Source organism: Platalea leucorodia (genome assembly GCF_965183815.1).
Source record: "Platalea leucorodia genome assembly, chromosome: 2".
Lineage (NCBI taxonomy): Eukaryota > Metazoa > Chordata > Aves > Pelecaniformes > Threskiornithidae > Platalea > Platalea leucorodia.
Genome location: NC_138824.1, coordinates 90,548,186 through 90,560,790, shown reverse-complemented (window position 1 = coordinate 90,560,790; position 12,605 = coordinate 90,548,186). Strand labels below are relative to the sequence as shown.

General features: G+C 38.8%; 1 protein-coding gene across 6 annotated transcripts in view; it reads left to right on the top strand.

Annotated features, from left to right (window-relative positions):
• DMD (dystrophin) overlaps positions 1-12,605 on the top strand; it is a gene marked incomplete at both ends in the record, with an annotated part of 1,307,865 nt that overhangs the window by 994,215 nt on the left and 301,045 nt on the right. For all 6 annotated transcript variants that reach the window (XM_082303865.1, XM_082303861.1, XM_082303862.1 and 3 more), the window contains one exon: positions 1,747-1,864. In XM_082303865.1, the coding sequence (XP_082159991.1) occupies positions 1,747-1,864 (118 nt within the window). The remainder of the gene's footprint in view (positions 1-1,746; positions 1,865-12,605) is intronic.

The window sequence follows — 12,605 nt, the reverse complement described above, 5'->3', positions numbered from 1 at the left end:
TGTTTTCACTAAGAAGAGACTTCTAATGAGAAATTTGTTCTTCGCTTAATTATGCAAGCTGCTGCTTTAACTGCGTGTCTCTGTATGCAATCCAATCAGTATACAAGTGAAAAAATACCATCCAAACTTTTGGGTAGGAGTTTAGAAAGCCAGTTATAATAGATTTTCAAAGAACTTCTGATACAGAAGTTAAAGGCAAGAATTTCACATGGTTGTAGCTAAATGTGTATCTTGAAAATTTTCTTTTTTTCTAAAGAGTTTGTAACTGAACAAAAATGAAACTCTGTGGAGCTTTTAGCTTGCTTTTGGTGATACGTGCTATCGTTACTGGAAGTGATATTCTCATTCGCTTTCGTTAATCTCATTAAACAGAAAATGATAGTAGGCCTTTACCTGTCACCTTCAACTTGGTGAAATTACGTAACTCTAGTCTCAGGTTGGAGAGCCAAATTTAAGATCAGACTCTGCAAGTCTTTTCCATCCAGTACAGTCAGTGAATAAGAGCTTGTTAAAATAAAGTGTGATTATTTAGAATAAAAGCACTTGCGGGAAGGAGACTTTTAAGACAATAAAATACTTAAGACACATAGTCACCAGCCAGGTGAGCATGCTAACAGATTATCTAACCACTGTCCATATAAAAAGCCTGAAAAATTAAAATCCTCCACTGACCTTTGTTGTCAGCTTGATAGCTGATACACTGTACCTACTAGCTAACTGACAGCATACTGTTCTTTTCTGGTGACTCAAAATTGTGGGCAGAAAAAAGTCATTTGTTCATAATTTGGTAATAGATATTGCTACTTCCAACTCCTAAAACTGGGAAATCTAACGAGCATCTTTACTGGAAGCTACCTGATAGGGACTTGAAGTTGCTAGATTCGGTCGATGTCATTTAAATACATGCTTGGATGCTTCTTATCTGGGAAACCGTTGAACTGATTCCTTGTTTGCTCTTCCCTAATCCTTCAAAATACGTTAAAACTAATATATGCATAAATCTTACATGCCTTACTTTCCTTGAGTTCTCATTTTTATTATATCTAAAGCTATTGTATTGTAGTTTTTATTACCTCCTAAAGACTACGAGTCATTATTCTGAAGCCCATTTTTCTCCCTGTGAGAAACTCTAGTCAAGGTTGCCTGAGCTTTATGTATCTGCTTGACTAACATATAAATTATTGTGAGTGTTAATTACTTTTCTGCTAGGTAAGGTGTCAGGACAGAAAAAGCAACATTAACAGTCTTATATTGGCTTTAAACCAATAGATAGTAATTAAGCAGTCTTAAAATACTAAGAAACAAACATTATTAACTAGACTTCATGAGTTACTAGGAAAATCCCACTTAATCTGGTAAGAATGTAGACCCCTATCTCTTTTTTAAAATATACTGTAAAATCTAAGTGAATACAGAAGAATAGTATCCCTCTATAGCTTTATAGAGGAAAACAGCTTACCCTTGAATAATTTGATGGGTTAAAAAACGAAGAATGATTGTCATTTTATATCTAGTTTTATAGGTTCTTTTAAAATTATTATTACAAGTTATACTTGGTAATTTTATGTTAAGAATAACAACAATATTTGGAAGGTCTAGACTAAATTCTTCATATTATTTGAAACAGCAAACAATCTTTCTGGTTTAAATCAAGCTGGCACAAAAAAAGAAATCCCTATACATGGTCTTCTCAACAGTTCTACATGCTTTTTTATTTGTTTTATTTTTGTATTTGTGTGCAACTAGGCAATACTACAGGATCTGGAGCAAAGACGTCCCCAACTGGATGAACTAATAACTGCAGCACAAAATCTAAAAAACAAGACGAGCAATCAAGAGGCCAGAACGATAATTACTGACCGCAGTAAGTGGTGATTCTGCTATCATATGATGTTTCAGCAAATATGGAAAATGTTGTAATACCTGATAAGCATAGAATTTTTCAGATACTTTATGCATTTGCCATGAGAAGGAGAGTTCCATCAGGAGACAGTTCTCACACAAATTTTCCAAATTGCATACAGAAGAAATGTAAGTGAAAGTCAGTGATCATATATTTCAAATTTTTCACTTTAATTTCATATTGCTTGTCTTCATAGTGGAAGCATATTCTAGAAAATATAGAACGTGATTATTATAGATGATGAAATACATTTATTCTTAAACAAGGAGGAAAAAGAAAGAATTCACAGAGTATAGCCGTAGGCTTGTAAGAAGCTTTCAATTCCATCCTCCGTAGTACAGCTGCAGCCTCTTCTTTCATCTCCCCTCAGGTGATGAACAAGTCCGATAGCGCCTGTATTAGTCTGTATTAGCTCTTCAGTTCTGGTTTTCCTTTCCAGAATTAACCAACTAGCTGTGCCTAAGGTGGAAAAATTAGTAGATTAAGTTTTAGAAGAAGTCTATGGAAGACGTAGTCTTGTCACCCTTGGATGCTTGTGTGTCCTTATGTCCTTCACTATAGGATGAAACACACTCTCAAGGTCATGCTATAAAAGCAAGCCTCTATGGTGGACTGTTACATACCTTCAGTTATTATTGTGAGTACTCAGGACTAAAAAATACAAAAAAAAAAAAAGAATTTCTTATGGTCCTAGAGGTCCCCTGTGGAGCTTAGAGAAGACTTGGGCCAAATGCTTTGCATGTGGACACAGCCAGTTCACTTTAGGTGGATGCAAACTGTTCTGTACATCTTGACCTGGAGACCAAGGATTGCTCCCCGAAACTGATGACTGTGAAGGTGTATACACAGGCTAAACTTCCCTACCCCCATAATTAAAATATATACATGTGTGTGTATATATATACACACACACACATATCTCTTTCTTTTTATTCGATCGTGTACTTTCCATAATACATCAAAATCACATTGCATGATTGGACTGCATTGTTGTTAGTAGCAGATAAAGATACTATTTAGACTACATGCTATCTGAAATAACATTGTTTAACTGATATTGTCTTCCTGGCCTTGAAACATATTACTGGGAGAGAGAGAGAAGCTGTATTTGTCTTATTTGAAGTTTGAGAAGAAATGGACAGTGCTTATATATTACATAAGTACCTGTTCCTGTTTTACATGTAAATTAATTTTAGAATCACATACTCAGCTGAATTCAGATGAAGTGTGTACATATACCTTAACTTTACAGTGCTTATTCAAAGCCAACATATGTAGTACTCCCATCAGTATTTTCTAGTATGTTTTAATTTTTAATTCTGAGACAAGTCTTCTGAAGATAAGAATTGTAGACTTTACATGAAATGCAAGCATAATTCTTTTATGCCCTCATGTTAATTGTATGCATGACTAAATTTTGTTCAGTTGGAAAACTGCACTTCGCTTTAAGTGAAACTGCCTTCTAAGAGAGATGAATTGCTTCTTTCTCATACAGCAAAAAAAGGAAAGCAAGCTATCAGACTGTAAATCACGAATGAGTATGTGGTAACTCAACTATATTAAAGCTTGCATCTGTGGCTAGCAGTGTGGTGAACAAATTTTACGTGATGATTTCTTAGTTTTTGTCTATAAGAATTCCCAAAACGATTAGTTGGTTTTGAACTTGAAGTATACAAGGTTCATTTTTACTGTGACTTAGCAATTAATTTTCTGTGCTGAAACTGTCAATATCCTTGACTGCAAAAGTGCAACTTATGATGCAGTAGATACAGGTCCTGTCCCTTTGGGTTCTTTCAAGTACATCTTGCTGTAGTATAGCATCTTCTAACATCATCCTATTGTTGCTAATGAAATAATTTTAAAGTAAACAAAATATTTATTGTCAGAAATATACAGGGTCTGCAATGGAGGGAGATTAAGTATGATCAGGGTCATTTTTGATCCAGTCTTCTGAGGCAGCAAACTAGATTCATGAAGGTTTTTCATGCTTAGTTAGCTTATATTTGTATAATTGTAGGTAGTACTTATTCAAGAGGTATTTGTTACTTCTGAATTTTAAGGAGACCACTATATATCTAGGGGAAAAAAAATGCTAGGACTTTATAATGTGACACATAAGGTTTTTCCAAATATATGCCAAATGTGGCATACTGTCGCCTAAAGTACTTCTTTAAAAGATTTTTATATTTTAAATTATACATTTTTTTTTTCCCCCTGTCTGTTGTATGAAGCAGATGGAGATTGCTCTGTTTGGTTTGAATTAGGCCTGCTAAATACCTGTATAGACAGGATCCACTTGTTCCTGCTGCAGCTATTGTGGGTGTAGTTCACCCCTCCCACCCCTTCACAGCGCTATGCTGTCCTGAACATAGGAAGACTCTCCTTATCCCCCCGCACAGCTGGGGTGCTCTCTAACTGTGCTCTCTGACACGGCTCCTCTAAAGCCTGCTGTGCTGTGCAGTGCTCCCACCTAGTGCAGTTGTTTTGCCTTGCACAAGCACATACTGAGCCCAGCTTACTGCACCCAGTATGTTGTCCCCAAGTCCATCCCTGGGAATCTTGCTCGCAGCCAGAGCTGAACCCTGCACCAGAGAACCTGCTCCAGTTGCTAAGACCTGCACGTTCCTCACAGCCCTAGAGCATCCCCTCCGTTATACCTGGACCTTGCACCAGAGTCCTGCTGCAAGTCCTCCCTCACTATCTCACCCGCAGACCCTTTCCCATTTCCTGGGTTTTCTCCCTCTTCATGAACACACATAGGTTACCATGGTTACATCTTAGCAGTCATGAGTACTGATTCAAGTCTATCCAGTTTTGTGACCTGAGCATCAGCACTGTGCCAGTCATGCTCCTCTGCAGCAGCCGTGTACCACTCTCACATGCAGCCTTCTGCAATGTCACACTACCAGGTGCACCGGATCCCATCACGAAGGAAAGGGAGTGCAGGGCTGCGCTGCGCTGGTCTGTCACGTAGGAGCTGACAGCCTCAACTATGTCTAGTGCACCGCCTCCTCCCGGGCGGAAGCTCGGGATCTCACACTTTGAGAAGTAAGAAGCTGAGAAGATGAGCTAATTTGTATGAATATGTTGTTCATTGCCTTTTGCTGTTAAGGTGCTAGTAAAAAAGCCCCACACAATCATCTGACCAATATCACTGAACAGGCATATTACAAATACTCAATGAGACTCATAGTTACTGTACAAGATAGCTGCACTCTTTGTGACAGGGTGGGCCAGTGTGCTATCAACTGGAATTAAAACCCTGGAGGTTCTGGCTTCTGTGCTAACATTGGTAACTCTTAAGTCATTCTGCTTGCAGAAATAGGTATATTATGCTTCTTAAAGTCTAACTTTGAACTATATTTAGAAGCCATTATTGCCTTGGAAAGTAGTTATAAAAATAAGCAAGGTAAACATTTTATAAAAAATCAAGCAAATCAAAAGACATTTATTAGAGAATCTCTATGAAGAACTGCAAAAAAGTCAATGATCATGAGATTATTTTTCAACAGAATTGTCATAGTATTGCATAGGTTTAGTCTTTCTTTAGGAAATAAAAGCAGACATTAAATATAAGCTCATACAATTGAATTATTTCCTTTGAACCTTTCTTCTCCACCCTTCATTATCTGTATGAAATTGCAGGAGCTACACTACGTAAAAAGAACTTGACTATAAAGTAAAGCTTGTGTTATGTTTACATAATGTTACACTCAAATCTCTGTTTATTCTATGTAAATCATAGTTTGTTTACAACTTATACATTAAATAATACATAAGAATAATAGCTACATTTAGTCTTGAGGAAAAGTTGTGGGGAAAAAGCATGATACCTCTCTGCTCATTTAATGCTCTTGATAAACCATTCTATTCTAACAGAACCATATGCTGAACGTTTTTCTCTACATAATGCATCACAGCTCCAAAACACTTTGCTTTACTGTTGATGAAAATGTTGGTTCTTTAAATTGAATGAGTTTATAAGCAACTTGGAATATAAAAAAGTAATTAAACTTTGAAAATTCCTTTTATTTTCTGTCAGTTTCTATGTATAGACTACGTAAAGCCGGTATCAAATCAATATAGAAGTATACTGAGAGATAATAAAAACAAATTTACAGTCTTAGAATCAGAAATACCAAAGTAATTATAAAGGCTATGTTAGATCTTGCTAGATCCTGGAAATGTAAGAAACTTTAAATAGCAGGCCTTCCTACTGTTGTGTTCACACACATGCAAAAGATAATGGTGAATAACCTTACTGCAGTTTTACTTTGCCAGTGATTTACATCCCAATTTTGTAATGTGGTTTCTGGCTGTGTAAGCGATAGAGGAGGTATGAAAATGAGTATTTATAGAACTCTATGAAGAAATAATCTCTTACTGACCAAAGACTCTCCCTTTCAAGATTATAAGAAGCCAAAGTAACACACATCTTTCTTCAGCAATCGTGTGAAATGTAGTGAGCCCTCAAAATATCACTTGAGAGGTTAATTAACTTCTATTACATTAAATACATAAAAAATAGCAATAAATACAAGCATTCCAATGAAGACTATTTTGATCAAGAATTACACATTGGGACCAAATGATTCCTTTTGAAATCTTATTTGGCAGTTTTTAAAACCAAGCCCACAAATGTATGAATAATTTATAGAGGATGTCTTCAAAAGAGTTATTTTGGTTTTGTGGTTTGTTTTTTGTTTGGTTGTTTTGTTTTTTTTTAAAAAGAAAAGCTATATGTTTATAATTGGTTGTTAGGAGAGCTGTGCTTGAACTACTCTGAAGAGAGTCTGAGCGTCTCTGTGCCACTCCATAAAAATGCCTTTATTGAATAGTTTGCTGTATTTGACAGTTTTATGGCAAAATCATCAACTTGTCATCACTTTCACAACAAAATGTATGGAAACTCTACAGTGAATTACAGCTGTACTGTTGTTCTCAACATCTTAATAAAATAGCCATCTCCATTGTACTGCCATCCATGTGCTTTTCTCTTAGAGCTATTGAATACAAATAAAGAGTTTACCACTTGAAAAAACAAATTCATACAATCTGGAATTTGTCATCCAGTAGTAAAACTCCTAGTTACCAAGACTGTAAAAGAAAAGTGTAAGAGAAAACTGTACTTGTATACAGTTTGCCCAGTTATCTTGTTGATATTTCTCTATGCCATGGAAATGAAGGAACAGAGAAACCATTTATTGTTAACGAAATGTCAATAACAAGATAAAACTATAGCTTTGAGAGGGATAGCGTGTTACTGAGAAGAGTACCTCTCTTCTCTGAAGCCACTTCCTTGGCACAGATTTAATAGAATCATAGAATCGTTAAGGTTGGAAAAGACCCTTCAGATCATTGATTTGCTGCTACAGGATTTGTAACAAAGTCATGGGACATTTTAAGGAGTAAGAAGTTATTCTGGAATGCTGGGGAGAGTTGCCCTTTAAGAACAGGAAATAACATGCCCCAGAAATGTCTGAGTGATCGGGGAATTACAGTTATATATCATTTCTCAGGCTATATATACTAGAAGCATATGGCTCAGTGGACAAAGGGCAAGATCTAAACTGTCTACTTCAGGTCTTGTAGTGCTCCCAAATAGGATGTGAGATTACAAGGTGACCTTCCTCCATTTCTGGTTATATCCTTGAGTAAAGGTGGCATGGCTTTTTTGATACCCCTAGTGCTGCCAAGCGTGTGGGGTGATACCAGAGCTGGTGGCTGTGTTAGGCTTGCTCAGAGCTCACTTACCTTGTCAAGCCTGTGAAGAGAGTTAGATAATTACTAAACTTTGTGTTGTGTGGTAATTCAGGTGGAACGTAGCTGGCTAGTTCTAGACCAGGCACTTCTAAATAGATAGGAATGTTCTCCTAAGTTTTATGTTCCTAGAAATCAGTCTGTGTTGGAGAACAGGCACCCTGGATTGCTATGTTGGATAGAGGCACTTAATTTTGCCCAAATCGTAAGTGTTAGTAAAATTTTGTCATCTATCACCCAAAAAAGCTAGGAAAGCAGAATTGTTGACCAAATCTCTCATCTGGAAAATATGACAACAAAGTGAGTTTAATTTAATATTCTGCAATTTACTCTGCTGTTCTTAAATTGTCTGTAGACTGAGATGATAAAGGTGATTTTAGTAAAAGGGCCAAAGCATGTAAAACTTCAGCTCCCCCCAACCTTCAACCTACCCAGTCACCAATTAGATTAAAGTAACTGTTGCCCAGATCCATGAGCAGACACAAAATGACAGTGTCTGTCAGCAGGCAATTCCTTTTCCCAAGTAGTGTTGTCTGCTCTCCTACTAAGATGAGTCTTATTAGTAGTACTGCTAGGGGCATCTTTCCTTCTTTTATGGTCAAGGGGAGTCGTATTTTAACAGACTGGTTTTATGTAACTACCTGCCTTTGTTCTTAATGACTTTGTCAAAATTTTTAATGCTCATAGAAATCTGCATGCATATATCAATTTGAAGGAGCTTTCTTTTTTTTTAGGTTAATGAGACCAGTGTCTTAGTAGCTTCAGAAAGAAGCAAATTTACTTGCAAAAGTGTTATAAGCAAAATGTAAAGGGAAGGTAAGGAACTGCCACACAGGATGAGATTGCAGGTCCTACTAATTTACTCTGTTGTCTCAGAAATTTTTAGTATCGCGTCCTTCTGAAGAATATTTAAGAATTCAATAGTATGTGGATGTGAAGTAAATTGAGAGTACTTCTCAGGATACAAAGTCTTTCTTTCATATCTTAAACAATTAGAGAAGTGTTAACATAATGTTTTTTGAAACATTTAACTGACTGAAACTGCCAAGTAGTAGTTCTTCAGGAAAAAAAGCACTGAGTTATTTTAGAGTTTTCAACATATTTAACAGTATATAATATGAGACTTCCTATTTACAGTGGTACAGCAAAAAATCTGTTTTTAATTACACTGGATTTCAAAATTGAATTCAGTCTCATTTTACAAATGTTAATTAACATTTGTGTAAAATACTTCAAAATCTGAAAATAATAAATGCTGAAGAGGTTTGACTTATATCTTGTCAGTGATAGAAGAATGTTCCATTGACTTGTGTAGTGGCCAGATAATCAGAAAGGAATTATTTTTCTCTTTGAGTGATACTGGAAAGACTCGGCCAATTTTCTATGTTAAAAAGAGTAGTGTTAATAATTTGCCATTAAAAATATTTATACCACTTATATCATACTTGTGGCCCATCTCCATTGCAAGTAAATATCCAAAAGCAAGCTCCAAAAGTGAGAGGGAAACTGCCGCCTATAATTTAGAACTGTATTAACATTCTACACTTTAAGAATGAATTTTCAAAGTTAAAGACTCTTTTTATAAGCAATTTAAATTCCCTCTCTACTGATGAAATTTCATTGCTGTGTTTATACAAGGTCCACTTGGGCAATCAATAAAGTCACTGTGTAACCTTAAAATCTGTCAGTGTTGAGTTGCTCAGGATCATGGAAAATTATTTTCTTTTTCTTTTCAGATAGGGGATTTCAACTTCTTGCTGAATGCTAGTACTACTCCATATGTTTGAAGTCTGAAAGTCTCAAAAGCATTGCATCATATGGTTTGGATGCATTCCCTTTTTTCTATAAGGGAATTAGAAAGCTCAATTTTTAACAAAAGCATCCCATTTACCCAAAAAAGCCTCATTATATTCCCTCTCTTCACTCTCTTTATATACAGTTTTAATATTTTAATTAATAATTTAATTTTAATGCAACTTTTAAATGTTGAAGTTCAGTCAGTTTATACAAGCATCAAAAAATTGTTTTTTAATATTAAATTGCCTGAATTTTAGCAATCTTTTTATTGTTTAGTGGGATTGCTTATTCGGGTTTACTTTTTGCAGTTCTCTTTTTGAATGTTGACATTGCAAAGCTGACATTCTTTATTACTTGACTTGATGTTATCACGTATCTGAATATCTTCTGTCAGAATAGATGTCAGCAATTGATTAGAAAGTAATTTGGACTTTGCATTTGTTTTTAGATTTAGGCAAAATGACAGAATTTAATGAGCAGCTAGGACTTTTGGGAATCATGAGATTTTCACAGACGTTTTATCTGGTGGAAAACCTCTGAAGTACAGAAGGTACCAGGAACTGTGCTGTTGGACATCTGCTGCCATCTGTATCAAAAAATTTCAACAATTTTTCAGTGTTACACATACTTGTTGCATCTACATGTTTGTACTTAGTTCTTTATATTTTACAGGTGATTTTAATAACCTAGAAAAACACTGAAAACCTAACCTTTCATATTTACAAATATGAAAACTGTTTAAAAGATGCCATGCAGCATTATGAAGAGCCACCTGAGCTACCTCTGAGACTAAAAGCTGTCTAGGCTCTTGGCTGGGGGGTTTGCTCAGGACAGCAGGAGCAGAGCCCTCCACTAGCATGTAGAGATCTCAGGACACAACATCAGAGGGCATATGAGCATCCTGATGCAGGGCTGTATCAGAGCAAGGCTGTAGGTCTCGACACAATGGCGTGCTCTGGAGGTACACCGGTAAAAACAAGGAACGTACCCTCTAGTAGAAATCTTTATATTTCTCAGGGACCAAGACCTGTTTGTTAGATGATGTTACATGCCATTCCAATCTATACACAAGAATTGGTGTGCACCTGACCGTCTCCCCAGGGTGGACTCTAGACAGGGCTGGGATGGGTCTGGGGAATTACTGATTCAGATATCGAGAAGCAAAGGAGACGTAAACAACAGAAGAGCTACGGAAACACCTTTCCTCCCTTTCTCCAGGCTCAGCTTCAGTCCAACACCTCTCCCTCCCACCTTCCTAGTCTCAGCTCCCCTAGTTTTTGCTACACATTGCGCTTTGTCCCCCCCCAGTCCCTTTAGCACGGTGACAGGTGGCACAGGAGGCAGGGATCAGTGCGCCATGGTTTCTGTCTTCGCTGCTGGCTTCTTACTCAGCTGCAGTCCCTCACCGGTCCCTTCTCAGACACGGCATGAGTGCCTCCTTCCAGCCGCGTGCCTCCAGCCACATCCCCAACACTATCCGCTTCCACTTGTCTCCTCCATTTTGTTTCTCCAAACGCCTTTCTTCATGCTCACCTCTCTCCTTTCGTGTTTCCTTGCTGGCCTCCCGCTGGGCCTCCTGCCTGCCGCTGCCTTGTCTGCAACGCCTCCGGGCAGAGGCGGCACTGCCTCCTCTCCCTGGTGGGCGCTCTGCTGGGCGCCAGCCCCCCTGCAGGTCTCAGGGCCGGCGGGAACCGGCTGTGACCGCCACAGGGTGGCGCACGGCCTCCTCCCGCCTGGGTGCCCCGCAGGCCCCGGCCGCCCCCGCTGCCCCGCGGCGGCAGCCGGGGTGCGCTGCCGGGGCTGGGGCTGCCCGACCTGGGGCAGGGGGTCGGGCAGCCGCCGGGCTCCCAGGCAGCGTGCGGTGCAAGCACAGCTCACGGGATGTTTCCTGAAAATCACTTGGACTCTCAGAGGTGTATTTTCATCTGCCTTCCTGTACGTCCTGCGTTTCCTGTTCTCTCTCTGTCCCCCATATGGAAAAGGCTGTTTCATGTAATCAGTTTAACTCATTTCTGCGTTGCTTCCTCCCTTGTTGTTCTGTTTGCACCACGTCATTGCAGTCATCTTTCACTCTGGTTATGCCCACCTGCTTACCTCATCTTTCTTGTACCTGTGTTGCAAAAATTGCTGCCGTAGCTCAGACCAGGGCTCGCTCTGTAGCGTAGGTAATGCAGGAAAACTGTATCAGATTTAGAGATGGTTGCGCAGACCTGTTCAGAAGTGGTGGTGGTGGTTTTATGGCTTTGTACAGGAAGTGCACCATTAGGGTGTAGAGCACAAGTCTTTTGAGGAGCGGCTGAGGGAGCTGGGGTTGTTTAGCCTGGAGAAGAGGAGGCTGAGGGGAGACCTTATCACTCTCTACAACTACCTGAAAGGAGGTTGTAGCGAGGTGGGGGTCGGTCTCTTCTCCCTATTAACAAGCGATAGGACGAGAGGAAACGGCCTCAAGCTGCTCCAGGGGAGGTTTAGGTTGGATATTAGGAAAAACTTCTTCACCGAAAGGGCAGTCAGGCATTGGAACAGGCTGCCCAGGGAAGTGGTTGAGTCTCCATCCCTGGAGGTATTTAAAAGAAGGGTAGATGTGGTGCTCGAGGACATGGTTTAGTGGTAGATTTGGCAGTGCTAGGTTAACGGTTGGACTCGATGATCTTAAGGGTCTTTTCCAACCTTAATGATTCTATGATTCTGTGATTACTGGGTTTAATGTGTGAGATCTGTGGGGGAAAAAGCCAAATAATAGCATTTATTTTTACACGTTAATTTCTTCTCTTAGCCTTGATCTTATCAACTTCTCAGATACCATTTGACATATCTCTGACTTCTTAAATTTAATAAACCCCCAGCACCCTGCAGCAGCAGAAACAGAGCTGGCTGCTTTCTGCTCAGTAACACTGCTTGTGCTTCCAGCACCGCACACCGAAAACATCTTGGAGAGGACCGAGAGGGATGCTGCCACCAGCAATGAAGGTGCTGTTCTCTGATAGCTACCCACAGGGTGACTTTAGTCAGTGAAAAGTCACAAATTGCTTTGAAAGTGTTGGAAATGCTGACCACCTTCCTGGGAGACTAAATAAGGGAACAAGTAACCATGTTTACATTTAGCTGGAACAGGACCTGACACCCAAATGCTAATATAAACACTTGG